General features: G+C 40.8%; 1 protein-coding gene across 2 annotated transcripts; it reads left to right on the top strand.

Annotated features, from left to right (window-relative positions):
* The first annotated feature begins 8,753 nt into the window (after window positions 1-8,753).
* On the top strand, window positions 8,754-13,983 carry LRATD1 (LRAT domain containing 1). 2 transcript variants are annotated; one of them, XM_048936241.1, is made up of 2 exons: window positions 8,754-8,881; window positions 9,493-13,983. In XM_048936241.1, exon 2 carries the CDS (start codon window positions 9,530-9,532, stop codon window positions 10,376-10,378), a length of 849 nt encoding a protein of 282 aa, XP_048792198.1. In that variant the 5' UTR covers window positions 8,754-8,881; window positions 9,493-9,529; the 3' UTR covers window positions 10,379-13,983. The 2 variants fall into 2 exon arrangements, with proteins under 2 accessions (XP_048792198.1, XP_048792197.1); XM_048936240.1 differs by lacking the exon at window positions 8,754-8,881 and adding an exon at window positions 8,971-9,386.
* Window positions 13,984-14,267: the final 284 nt, after the last annotated feature.

Below are 14,267 nucleotides of genomic sequence, written 5' to 3'. Positions count from 1 at the left end.
CCAGTGCATCACCACCCTCTGTGTGAAAAACTTCCTCCTAATATCTAACCTAAATCTCAACTGTCTTAGTTTATTCCCTCTTGTCTTATCACTATGAACTCATGTGAACACTCATTAAGTAATATGTAAGTAATATCATTTAAATTCATTTCTTATAGTATCTCCTTATCCCATGTTTGTTGCACTTCACTTACATGTTCCCTGCAGAGATGTATTAACATCACTGTTTCATTTTAATGGTGTTACAACATCTCCCCAGACTTGCCCTGAGATTGTAGCACTACTGTCTTCTGTATCCTACATTACTATCTCACATTGCCACAGATTTTTATTTTTTTCATTTCTAGAAAGGGACAATTCCCCCTATATTTCTTAGCACCTTGATTCCAAGTCTTTTACAACGACTATATGTTGCATTAAAGTAACTAAAATTTCCTGAATCTAAGCAACACAGCAGAATCAAGTGCAATTGTGATAAATCCTAGGGAAATCCCTGGGGCTCTGAGCTGTGCTCTGTCGCATTGACCATCCTCCACAGGTCACAGCACCCAACCTCCTTGTTGTAAAACACTGCTGCCAGAAAATGGTAATGCTCTTGACCACCTTCTTTGTAACTAGGAGTCAAATCAGAAACCAGTTCTCAGGAAAGTAGGATCCAGAGTTTTTTCTGTTTCGTAGGAAAGAAAGAGGCACCTACTACATGGGGAACATTCTCATCTCAAGGCTATTTCCATTTTTACCTCAAGTAGTCTTTGAACTACTGAAACAGAAATAGGAACCCCAGTTTCCTTGCCTTAAGGTGAGTACTCTAATCACTTAGTTAAAAGCTTTGTTCGTGCTTCCTTGAATTATTTTCTCACCAGAAAGGTTACAACTTGATGACTGGAGAATAGCCATGTAGTCTCTAGCATGTCTAATGAGTAGATACACTTAAAGTAGATGACACAGAATTAAATCTGTGGCTACATAAAGAACTGAACCCAGATTTTTCAAATTTAAGATGAATAACAGTAGGATATGTTACAAAGTTTGACAATTGTTTTTTAAAATAGAAGAGAGCTTTCTTTTCTTTCTCTTTAAGTAATGATTGAAAGCACCAACCTGGCCCTCAGTGACATAGCCAGGGACACTTAGAGGGACTTTGTAGTACCGATGAGAAGAAAATAAACAGGTACGAAAAGAGCCCTGTCTCAAATCACAGTGTTATTTTTTTTGTAATACATTTTATTCTCCTCCAAAATTGCATTCATTTCTGCTCTCTAAAAATAAAAAATACCAAACTATAAAAATGTTAAGGTAAAATACTTTTACACCTTATGCATCCTACCCCAAATATTCAAGTAATGTTGCATCTTCTAAACAAAGGGATAAATATTGATGTTGCATGGCTTGTTACTTCCATTACTACTGAAGAAACAACATAGCTAAACACAATGAGCTGTAGTCTATAATCATTTATGCATTGTACATAAAATCATTGGTTAAAGTTTAGTGACACACATCTCTGAAAATTTTTGACAAGTTCGTATGGATCACAAAAAGAAGTACAAAGATAATAAGTTTAACTTGCAAGTCTAATCAGGTCAGCCAGCTTTTTAGCTGTGAGAATGATGAATATGAAGAGCCACTACTCACATTTCAGTTCTAAGGATAAGTTTAGAGGCTGGCAAAATGTTTGCAAATTTTTACTGGGAATAGTAATGAATTTACAAGCCTGGGTTGCTTAAATTCATTTTTGTTGAGCAGAAATCTATTTTTAAAAGCACCACTGTGGAGTCTCAATGGTTTTATTCACAACATATACACTTTTGCAAACAGAATGAATTCTAATTGTATAAATTTGTCATTTCTAAGCATTTGAAGCTGTATTTCTTTCTTTGAATGCACACAGCGATCTCCTTGGCTTCAAAGGAAATAGTGTGCATGTCCCTGGTGACAGGCTTCTCTGCACTATAGGCAGAAGGAGGCTGGTGTGGAGGTATAATTGATATAAGTTTTGAATGGCTGAAGTCTCCAGGAATGGCCTCCGTATCTGAAAAAGGAAAATAGAGGCTAACTCCAAAAGGTATTTACATATGACAAGAAATGATTCCTGTACTGAATCTAGTTCTGTAACTCAGTCAAAAGGGTTCAGCTAACATCATAAAGCATGAGAGTTAAGCTCAAATAGTTTATGAATAGCAACTGCAAAAAAAAATTGAATTTCTTCTTTGCTACTCTGTCAAGGGGTATATGTTATTGCTTATAATATTTAAAAAGTCATTTTTGGAGTTGAGGTATTAAGAGCTTAACAGATTAAAATATTTTATAAAATATTAACTACCCTAATAGAAAGACACATTGGGTGCCCATTTTATTTAAACATTTTAATTTTCATACGAGTCCTTCAGGGCAGCAGGAACATTACGTTATTAAAAACGAGAAGAATTGTAATAGAATGCATTTAGGGAACAATGACTTAATAAAGTATCACAAAGAATATGTGAAAAATAAAATGGCCAAGCAATTACCTAAGTAACTAGTAGGTACATGGATATATCTTTATTATAAATTTCTTATTAGATCATTTAGAGACACAGTTCATTAGTAAAGAGTCCAACACTGAAAATGTCATTTTTTTGTGAAGAACCATTACTACTTTACTCCTTATGGGCAGATATTTCTGAAAGTTTTTCAATCTGCAATACTGATCAGGGAAGTTTTGCACAAAGTCATAAAATGCTAGTTGAGGAAAGACATCAAAAGTTGATTTGCCATGTGACAGTAGTCCTTTCTCTTAATAAGACTGTGTTAAAAGATGGTTACAAATACTCTTTTTTTTTTTTTTTTCCCTTATCAGCTTATTTTCTGAAGCTGCACTAGCTTCTGGACATATTTTTCCTATAATAAAGTTATTAAGACATTTTTACTTTATATTTACTTGTAGTTTAAGCTAGAAGAGACTATAGGAATTTCCCTTCTAGGTTGGCACTACCATCATAATTTTACCATAGGAACAATGTAACTACATCTAATAAAAGCCATGTCAAAAGGATATATTCAGAAGGGACTGATATTCCTGACAGTTTCTGAGCACCAACTATAAAGTACTAACACCTTTAAAAAAGATCTGTTTTTCACCTGGCACATATTCAACATTCCTTTCAGCTGTGTTGCAAATTTAAACTCATGCTGTAACTACATGCTCACAAGATCAGCCAGAAAAGAAGTTGAAGGAGTATGTAGTTGGGGGGTTAAAGCTCACTGTTGATGCACCTCTTATTCATGATTAAATAAAATGGAAAAGTGCATCTTTACAGGGGAAAGAAAGAAAAAAAAGGATAAAAATTCTCCTGAAAAAGTGAACCTAATTTTACCAATGCATAATTGAATTGACAAATTTAAAACCAGGGTTACTTTACCAAAAACTTTCAAATTCATAGTCATCAAAGACAAAAGACCAAAAAAAAACCAACAGGTGCTGTGGCTAACAAACATTTGGTTAGGCTCATACAAGGCTAGGCTATGTTTTCTTTCATTTCCAAATAGAGTTAAAAAGTAAAATGAAATTTGTGTAAATAATATGAACTTTCAGACTGTGTTCCTGTACAAAATAACAGTCTGGATAAGGTTAAATGTTCTGCTATGAATAAGCAAGTTTTCCCCATTTGAATGTTGTCGTGTCAACTCAGAGTGTTTTCTTCTGTTATTGTTTTGTTTTTCTGTATTTATGTGAAAATGGTGGTATGTCTGAGCATTTTGGAACACTTAAGAAAGCACTACCAAAGAGAGTAACTAATTTAAAAGCAGCCTTTCCCACCCCTTATCCCCAAAACCTATGCATTCAGTTTCCATGTGGCGCAGAGACAGACATCTAAATGAAAATCTAGTCCCTCAGCTAGTTTTTTCATACTCAGTGAATGAATATGATCTACAAGCTCTTCCTCTGCTTTCTCAGAGTTTGTTGCTCACATTCAAGATCAGCTCTGATAACCTCAGAGCAGACGTCTGGGAGAAAAGTGAAGTTAATGACAGAATGTTGAGGAGGCTCAGCTGGGACTTCATCTCCTGATGCCTAGGCTGGGCTACTGGTTAGCCAGTGCCGGGAAGGCCTTGCCTGGCTGCCCTAACTTCTGGGTCAGCCTCAGATGACCGGTTCCCCAGATTTGCTCTGTTCAACAGTTCACCCAGAGACTGCGCTGGTAATGAGGGGATCCACAGGTCCCCACATCCTGCTCCTTCCTGACACCCTGCCTCCTGACAGCTGGAAAGGGATACAGCTTCCTGGTGTGGAATCCTATCTGCATAAGTCTTCTGGAGATAAATACACTTAAAAGGGCAGTTGTCTCTTCCAAGCCCTCCACAAAATCTTTTATACAGTATCTTTTTGGTTGTATCAATTGAGCAGGATATAGAAATTAAGTTTGGGTCTTCCCAGGTGATATGTGACCAAAAAAAGAAAACCACTACAACAACAACAAAAACACTGGGTCATGCCTCACCTCCCCTTCAGAAGCTAAGTGTAAACAGTTGGCCATAAAGAACCAGGTCACAGGGCCATGGAGTGGAACGGTATTTCTTATACTATTAAATTGGTAGCATGGCCTCTTGAAAGGCTTTGGCACAGGCTAGCTAATATTCTTCTATAAAGCGTAGGGATTAAAAGGGGTTCAGAGTAATTCCTAATAGGCAGCTTGGATGCAGCTACCCAGTTTTGGAGCTTAGAGTTCAGCTGAGGTATATAGTTATAATCTCCCTCAGGGCTGAGAAACAGCCTCTGGCCAATTTTACTTTCAAGTGCCCCGTGAATGCAAGAAGCACAAAGCAAGCAGAAGTCAGCAGAAGTGAAGAAAAAAGGCAAAGGGCAAATCTCTGGCCACAGTTATTGACATTAGTGAGTTTTCACTCTTCATATTTCAACATCATTGGATGAAAAATTATTGAAGCTGTCCAAAGCTCAAAGATCAAAATCCCCGGACACTGCCAAACTAGATACTGTAGAAACTATACATACTTATGTAGTGTCATTGCTGCTATAGAGCTGGCATACCATGCTTTTACTCAAACCTGGACATTATGGCCTTGACTATATATGTATATGGGCAATTTGCATGTGAAGACGTTTGCAAAATAAGCAACTCTACCATCTACATCAGTTGCAGTCCAGATAACAGGTTTCTCAGAGGACTAGCATGGTTTGTTTCTGATAAGGTACCATAAGGTACACTGAGATTGTAAAGAAAATATAGGAAACAGACACAGAATGTGAATGTATAGTGAAATTACAACTGGAGTTGGGCACTTTAGGGAGTGTAGAGTAAAGAAGATCCTTCCTGGTACCCATTATATCTAGGTGTGTCTATTGGGCAGACGAGGCTACAATAGAAAGAGAGGTAAACTACTGGACATTTGAGACTCAATGCTGCCAGAATTGTGATGGATGGATTTCCATGATATAGAGGAAGCTTATAAAACATAGCCAAGTTTCAACACTTGTCATGAATTTTTGTATCTCTGGTTGTTTATTGAAAAGTGGGTTTCCAATTTTTTTCAGCACAAACATTCACTCATTTAAATTAATAGAGTTTCAGCTCCACTTTTAGCAACAGGGGCCCAAGGCTTAAAAGCTGAGCTCACAGCAAGATGATGATATTATTTAAAAAACAAGTTTTTAAAAAATAAGCTACTGAGCATCTACTTTATTACATATTTTAAGAGTTTTCAGTGTGTTAAATTAAACATAAATGCAAGACTGACAAAATACCAAGGGTGGAAAAATGCACAAAAAGAAAAACAGAAATAAAAAATGTAAATTCACTGCTTTGGAGTATAGTATAACAGGACAAAGCTAGATATGATGATGTTGTCAGGTTTCTTCCCTACACTCAGTCTGAGGAAAAATATGTTAGAGTTAATAAGAATGGATTAATGGCAAATTCCTATGTCCTGGTGCAGGACAAGGTTATGACCCTGGTTAATGAGGCTGAAGCTGGTGAACACAAGTGTAAGCAGAGTGACAGTTGCCAGTGCCATGATCTGAGAGCAGCCAAGCCAACCCTGCACTAGCATTCATGCTAAGTAAGTCTCCACAAGCTCCCAAAAAATAAAATGCCTAAAGGAGATGATAAATGTATCATCAGAATAGCTCAGTCAAAACAAGCAGTAAGCCACAGAAATATACTTCTGTGGACACTGTACTGTTGTAACATTCTCTAACACCAACAGAAGCTTTCAAACTGAGAGGTTTACTTCAAGCTGTTGGTTTACATAATTCCTGTCCTGACAGTTTTATATAATAACATTTATACTGGCATTTGTTTTGCTTTGTTTTATGGCACATTCCTTACACTTGGAGAGAAACTGAGAAAAAAAAAGTCCTTCCTGAGGGACAGAGGAAGAGCATAAAACACTGATGAGACAGACTGCAGTCAGAACTGAAAGGTAAATAGGAAATGGGTGTTGCAGGTGTCCTGAACAGGGGTAAGTGCTTCAGCAAGAGATGGGATGCACTCATTGAGCAGACTTTCAAAAGCATGGGGAACGCAAAGAAAATGGTTAAAATTTGGCTGGGGCTATTCCATCCAGTTAGAAGTGAAGAGTCATTCTTGAACACAGACTGATTCTTTCTGCACCATGCAGTTCACTGAAGAAATTTGTTCTGTACTATTTTGCATGGAAAAGATGAAATAATGTATTGTTTGTTTGGAACTGTCTAAAAATTACTCCACATAGCCTTGATGATTGGCAAACGTGGGAAGTGTGAACTGTGAGTGCAACCTAAAATGATACAGACTTTAAACAAGAAAAATATAAACTGTTTAGAAAACAGAAACTGTTGATGAAGAATGTATGTATGGAAAATGGCCTTCTGCTTGAACTAGCTTTAACAATTAACAGTTATGAAAAAAATCAAAATATCATAGGCTCTTTTCCAGCCTAAATGATAAATGTATTAGGGTGTATTCATAACTTAATTTAAAATGTTGCAGTTGATGAAGGTTATGCCATAAAAGAATGTATAATTTCTGACAATCAGGACAAAAGCATCTAAACAGTTTCAGAGGTTTGTAACATCCACTATGCTTACTCCTGTGAAACTTTTAAACACGTATTTTAGGATATAGTCATTTTTAGATAAACATTTTTACTTCAATTTCTAATTCCACAAACCCCTGAATGCCGCATCCTGAACTGCTGTAAACCAGCAGCTCAGACACCTATGAGTTTGAGACCGTAGTCCCCGAATTATGAAAGATGCAAAGTCTTAACCAACAAAATAGTATAATTGCCACAGTGAAAAATAACTGGTCAGTCTCAGAATGTCACACCACTGAACAAGCCCTTTTCTCCCTTCCATTTATGATCTGATGCCTTTGCCTATGCTGAAAAATTAATGAGAAACAAAATACTCTCCTAGAAAGATAGACATATAAATATTTGAATGGGAAAATTAAAGGTTCATTTGAAGAAAACACATGTCTACATAAGAAACCCAGTACTTGACCCATATAAACCTAGGCATGACATTTTTACCGTGAAAAATGGGAAGTTGCTATAGGTAGATAGAAGCTGCATGCCACTATCATGAGAATAAAGCATCAGCATTATTTTCCTTATTTAACCAAAGCCAAAGACTGGACTGAAAAAAAAGTCTAAGTTGGGGAGTCAGAAGTGAAGGTGGTTAGTATCCACAAGCACCAAAAATAGAAATATTTATGTCTATCCGACAAATTTATTTCCGCTGTGAATAGATAAAAATGGTGCTTTAATGTGACTCACATATGAATCAAATAATTACATTAGGTTTTTTCATGAAGCGTCTTAATATTTAAGTTCGTCTCAAAAGTTCCCATGACGAGAGCTCTCTGAAGAACCAAGGTTACAATCCCATCGCTAACACAATCTTATAGGGAAACTGTGTTCACATCAGCTAATTATTCCTAAGCCTTGATTTCATAATGTGCAAAATAATATGTAAAATATGTACTGGCATTAACTACTACAGATGGTAGATTTTAGATTTGACGTATTTTAGGAAAAGATGGACTGCTACCATCAGGCAATCTTATGTTTTATGTAAGACAAGCCATAGCCCACCTTCTGTCTTAGGACAACCCACTACTGCTGCTGCAGCCAGATGTGGACAGATGACCACAGCTAGGAGTCACCTCATCTAACATCAACATTTCAGTGTGTTGGTGATGATAAAAGACAGGCAGCTCATCCCTTTCTAAAATGGGGTGTGCAATAGGTGAGCAGAACAGCCCATGGGAAAGGCCAGTTTTGTCTGACCATGGGGAAATTCAGAGCTCAAATCGCACGGAGGTTCTGAATTTAGACAAGCGGACGCTCATTTCCTTGACGGATGAAGAAATTCTCGGAGAGATACAACCCTCTAGCTAAAGGAAGGGCGTTTTTCTTACCATGGCAATCACTTTTTTTCTGCTTTCTTTTCAGTTGCAGGGCTCGCTTGGCGGTGCGCACACTGCTTGAACCCTCTCTCTCTCCGGATAGCCGTGCTTCGCACGGAGACACCGAACTGTTTCCGTGCCACAACCAGAGGCCAGCCACGAGGCGCCGAAATCAGACTCCCGGGCGTTGGGGGACAGCGAGGCCGGACCGGACAGTGACGCCGCGGAGCCCCACTACGGCCGCCGCCACCGGGCGCAGCGCAGCGCGGCGCGGCCAATGAGCGGTGCCGGGGCGGGCTCGGGAGCGGCGCCGCCGGTACTTATGCTCTGCCGGAGGGGCTGAGCAGCCCACAGCAGAGCGGGGCGGCGCGGGCGGAGGAACCGGGCGCGCTTTGGGGAGGACGGAACTCACCTCCTCTGCGGCGCCCATGGGGACAGAACGACTTTAAAGGAGTTTGGGGGGGTTCTGACGACCCGCTGGGCGACCACGGGTACGGAGGGGGGGAGAGAGGGACACCTTTCGGGGACAAAGGGTGCTTATTTTTTATTTATTTTTTTTTTTTTTAATTTTTATTTTTTTCCCCTCTCCTTGCGAGGTCCTGGCCGAAATGCGAGGCTGAGCGGGTAGACATGGGTGGCAGCTGCGAGGCTGCCTGCTTCTTCAGCATCCTGTTCTCACGTACAGCGGCTTGGCTCGGCTGCGAGCGGGCTCGGGACCCTCCGGGCCAGCGCTCCCTCTGCCCTTTCCCTTGCGGAGCGGAGAGCAGAGGCTCCCGAAGCAACTCCGTCCCCCGCGCGGAGGCGGCGGGCGGCGAGGAGCCGCCTTCTCCTGCGGCGTGGGGCTGGGCCGGGGAGCCGGGAGCCCCGGGGCACTGCCCTGCCCTGCACCCCGAAAGCGAGGGGGAAGGATCCGCGCTGGGAGTTTCCCCTCACTCGGAGGGGAGGGATGTAGCGGGGGAGAAATGGGTGCTCAGGGCGGAATCGCTGAAGTCTTTTGTATGTGTCTTGATTTTTATTTTTTTTTTTCCTTTCTCTCTTCCTTTCCTTCCCTCCGTTTGCACTCTCGTTTTCTCTGTCCCTGCCCACCCCACCCTTCCTCCAGATCCGGCGATTCCTGCCCTCGCCTCGCCCTGTCATTGATGGGAAATCAACTGGATCGCATCACCCACCTGAATTACAGTGAGCTGCCTACCGGGGACCCCTCGGGGATCGAGAAGGACGAGCTGCGCGTCGGGGTGGCTTACTTCTTTTCGGATGAGGAGGAGGACCTGGACGAGCGAGGCCAGCCAGAGAAGTACAGCGTGAAGGGCTCCGGCAGCCCTGGCCAGGAGACGCCCACCCACCACCTCCACCACCAGCTCGTGCTGAACGAGACCCAATTCTCCGCTTTCCGCGGCCAGGAATGCATCTTCTCCAAGGTCAGCAGCGGCCCCCAGGCTGGGGACCTGAGCGTCTACTCGGTGTCAGCGCTGCCTGCTCTCTGCAAGCCGGGGGACCTGCTGGAGCTACTCTACCTGGGGCCGTCGGAGCAGCCGCCGCCGCACTGGGCAGTGTACGTGGGCAGCGGGCAGATCATCCACCTGCACCAGGGGCAGATCCGCCAGGACAGCTTGTACGAGGCGGCCGCGGGCAACGTGGGCCGGGTGGTGAATAGCTGGTACCGCTTCCGCCCACTGGTGGCTGAGCTGGTGGTGCAAAACGCCTGCGGGCACCTGGGCTTAAAAAGCGACGAGATCTGCTGGACTAACTCCGAGAGCTTCGCCGCCTGGTGCCGCTTCGGGAAACGGGAGTTCAAAGCCGGGGGGGAGCTGCAGGCTGCTGCCGGCACCCAGCAGCAGTACTATCTCAAGATCCACTTGGCGGAGAACAAAGTGCACACGGTGAGGTTCCACAGTCTGGAGGATCTAATACGCGAGAAGCGCCGAATCGATGCCAGTGGCAAACTGAGAGTGATCAAAGACCTGGCTATAGTGGATGGGAAAGAATAGTGCGCAGTGGGGTACATGGCTATCTTCCTTCTGCCCTGCTGGGGAACCCAGCCTGCCACGGGGGCGGCCGGCTGCACCCTCTTTCCATGGGACGCGACTGAAAGCAGGATCCATGGCAACATTCCAAACAAACAGCGTTCTTTACACCCATAGCCAGTATTTTGTTTGGCTTTCAATAGTGTTAATGCTGAAAGAGCGCTTGAGAGAGAGGAAGAAAAGAGGGGGGAGGTGCACGAAGGCTGTTCTCAGTGTGTGGACAAAGTCTCTCCTGTTAATCGATGTTGACCATTCTAGCAACACGCTAATAAAATTTCAAATTGAAATTTTTTTTTTAATTTTTATTTCATGGCTTTAATCCATGACAAATTTTAAACATCGGGGGCCATGGATGTGGATTTAGCTAAATGAGTTCTTAGCTAATGTTTGCCTTGCAGCCAACTAAAAGCATCCATCATACTTTGCTAGTTGGAAGGGGTTGCAGGTGGGGGAGTTGTAAATGCTTGTTTGCTTTGTTTCTCAACACTGTTGCTTCAGCCCATAGCTGCAACGCAAATTTTGTCCCAGCCAACTTTAGTGAGACATCAGCAGGGGAAAATGCTTTCACATTTCTGGTTGAAGCTGATCACGTTTAAAATAACGTCTTTGCTTTCTGTCTGCAGCTCTCTGCTAAATGTTATCATAATTTAAAAGCTGCTTCTACCACCACTTATTTTAATGTTCTTTTATTTTGTGAAAAAGTTGGTGAGCAGCTGTTTCCTTGAAACTAAATTTGCTGGTTGAAGGTGTATTTTAGAGAACAGTGTACTCAGTGTTGGTCCTTGGAGATCCAGCCTCTAGACTCTTATGCTTGGGCTGTGGGTTTGTATCGCTGTAGTGACTCTCATTGCAACACTGCATCACTACCTCTTCATGCACAAATCAACAGAATCCTGCAAGAAACAAATAGGTTTGAATTCTGCATGTTGTCTTTTTAAACAGCAATTTATTACATAGTTACAATTCCACTTGAAGTATATGTAATGTGGCCAAGTTCATCTTGCAATTCATATTCTAAGCAACTAAGAATCCCATTCAGTCTTAAGTTTAAGAATCCACAGCTGCATTTAAGATGCCTTTTAATGTGATGTGGGTAATGCCTTGTCTGTATTTCAGATCCAATTCACTCATTGCTTAACTCGCAGTTTTGAAGTGGAAGATCAAAATATTAAATATACGTAAAATCTAAAAAATTATACTGGGGCATTTCTAAATCTGTATTCTATTTTTATTACTCTGAGCTGCGTACAACTTGTAATAAGTGATTTGTCTTTGCATGTTTCAGTGCTGGAAAGAAAATGCATTTGTTTTTGTCCCCTCTTCGCACATCAATGTCAGATGACAGAATAGAAGCAACACCCCTGTTCTGTATGTACAATACACTCCACCCCCTATCAATGTACTGTATCCTGGCTCCTTTTTGTATTAAACAATGTAATTAGCAACCTTGATGCAACAGTAACTTCATTTCTACAAAGGGTTTGCCTCCCATACCTGAAGCTGTGAGGGTGGAGTGTAGTTCACTATAAGTATCAGCATAAATATGTTTAAAAAAATAAATAAATACACTCTTTCAGTGAAGGTCATCAAACAGGCTTTGTTTACTGATGCACATAGCACAGTTATGCCCTAATAGGCAGTGTTACTTTTATTTTCCCTTTAACCTTAAAGTACTGTTGGTACAATGGGGTAAGCATTATTATTATTTTTTTTTTTTTAAGTGAATTGCCATAGCTTTTATTAAATATGCGCTATTTTAACATTAGATGGGTAATAATGTCTGGTAATGATAGCTCTTTTCCATAAGATTAACAGTCTTCAACACTGTATTTATGCATTTACATTGCATTACATCTCCCAGGCTGTTCCAGTTGCTGAGTACCTCATAGCACTTGAGGGGAGTGCTGTGAGATTGCAGAGAGATACTGATGTTGCAGCCAAAGCACTTAAGGAAAAAATGGAACATAAATAGTAGGAGAAGGAAGAGTGGGCAAAAGTAATTTAATTCTTCCTTGTAAGATATGTTGAAGAGTTGGGGTAGGAAGAGATGGGAGAGGGAGTAAGTGGCAAGGTGTCTACAAAGACAGAAAGAATGGGGTCATGTAAATTTTGAATTCTGAAATGTTTTTTTCTTTAAATTGTTCACAAATGAATAAAGTAGGGTTAGACAGAGGATCAGGGCAAAAATAGCATTGCAGGTCCTCACCAGTGCAAATTTAGAGCAGAGTGACTTTAAACATTTCACTGTGCTTTGCAAATACTCCGTCTCTCTATCTAAGCAGCCTTTTAAACTGTTTGTTGTGGGGTTTTTTGATTTATTTATTTTTAATGACTAACTAACCTTCACGAACATGTTAGTTTTCCTTAGCTGGCTTTGCTAGATGTGTGTTTATTCAAGCTCTGTCAGAAGTCTTTGGCATTTCTCCATATTTGTACAGATAAAAGTAACAAGAAAATTAGGGCCTCGGTCCTTTGCATGAGGTCTGGAAGAATGTATTGGAAATATTCATAAATGGCATTGATCTGAGATTACTGCTGAAACTGTTTTCAAGAGGCAGTCTGCTGTTCGCAGCAGAGATATCCACATGGATCATTTTACTTTCACTGGATTTTAGTCCTGAGTATCTGAAGCAATCTGGTCCTAATTCATAGTCCACTGAGATTAATAGAAAGGTTCTCACTGACTTTGGTGAGCTTTGGGTCAGGCTGTGTTGATTAGGAGGTGTTTAATATTTGTGGACCTTGAAGAGAGTGAGGTTTAAGTGGCACTGAGGAGAACAGAAGGGCCACCTTTCTGAGGTCAGAGACAGGCAATATTGTGGAAATAGGCAAGAAAATGGGCTAGACCTCAAACAAGCAGCGTCAGTGTGAAGAATCAGTAGGAAAAGAGTGAAAAGTGAATAGAAATGATTGTTCGGTGCCTTGAAACAAGAAAGGAAAGGCTGGGGAGCAGTTGGATGCAAGTGAGGCAATTATGTGTATGACTGACAGGTAGAAAAGTAATTGATTATACTCATCTTTCAGGATCAGTGACCTGTCTGAGTTAACATTTCCATTTCCATCAGTAAAGATACTGACAAATTATATTATATCCATGGGATCTGTTTACATTCTTCAGTCTAGCGTTGTAGGGTAAATATTTATATCTAAGCAATTCATTGCCATTGAAGTACTGTCTTGTAGTGTGACTGCAGGTTTAGGTTACTTGAAAATCCTGCTTTTGTGCCATGTTTCAAGTTTTCTGTTAACTATTTGGGGAGCTGCGTTATTGAAACTGTTTTGCTTGGATACTATATTCCTTGTCATTTCCAAACGTGGTCTTTTGAATTGCTTTGAGGCTAACATGTTATTAAAAAAATTGTTTCATGTTCTCTTGAAGCATAGAGAGCCTTTGTGAAATGTTTTACTGGCATGACTGAATTGTTTGCTGGTTATTGGCTGGGTAGGTACAGAAGTATGGGAATGAATGGCAAAATGGGTTTTATCTCCATCAGCTTTGTATTTCTGTGTTACTTTGCTTTCATTTTTTAGGACTTCTTCCCCTCTAAAAATTATCTGTATGCAATTCGAAAAAGACAAAAACCTTCGTTTTTATATATATATATATATATATATATATATAAATATATATATTTAGGGCAATATTATGCTACATTGATTTCAGATTGAAATCAGGCTGTAACAAGATATGGCCTTCAGGGTGTGACAAGAAATGGCCTTCAGTCTGTGCAGAGTGTGCATAATGTTAATTATCCTGCCTGATTTAATTTTAGTGTCTTTCATATTCAGGTAAGTGATGTGCAAAAATCTGTCAGAGTTTATAGACCTCTTTATGCGATGTGTTGAGTAGCTG

Source organism: Lagopus muta, chromosome 2 (assembly GCF_023343835.1).
Source record: "Lagopus muta isolate bLagMut1 chromosome 2, bLagMut1 primary, whole genome shotgun sequence".
Classification (NCBI taxonomy): Eukaryota; Metazoa; Chordata; class Aves; order Galliformes; family Phasianidae; genus Lagopus; species Lagopus muta.
This window is presented reverse-complemented; position numbering and strand designations above follow the sequence as displayed.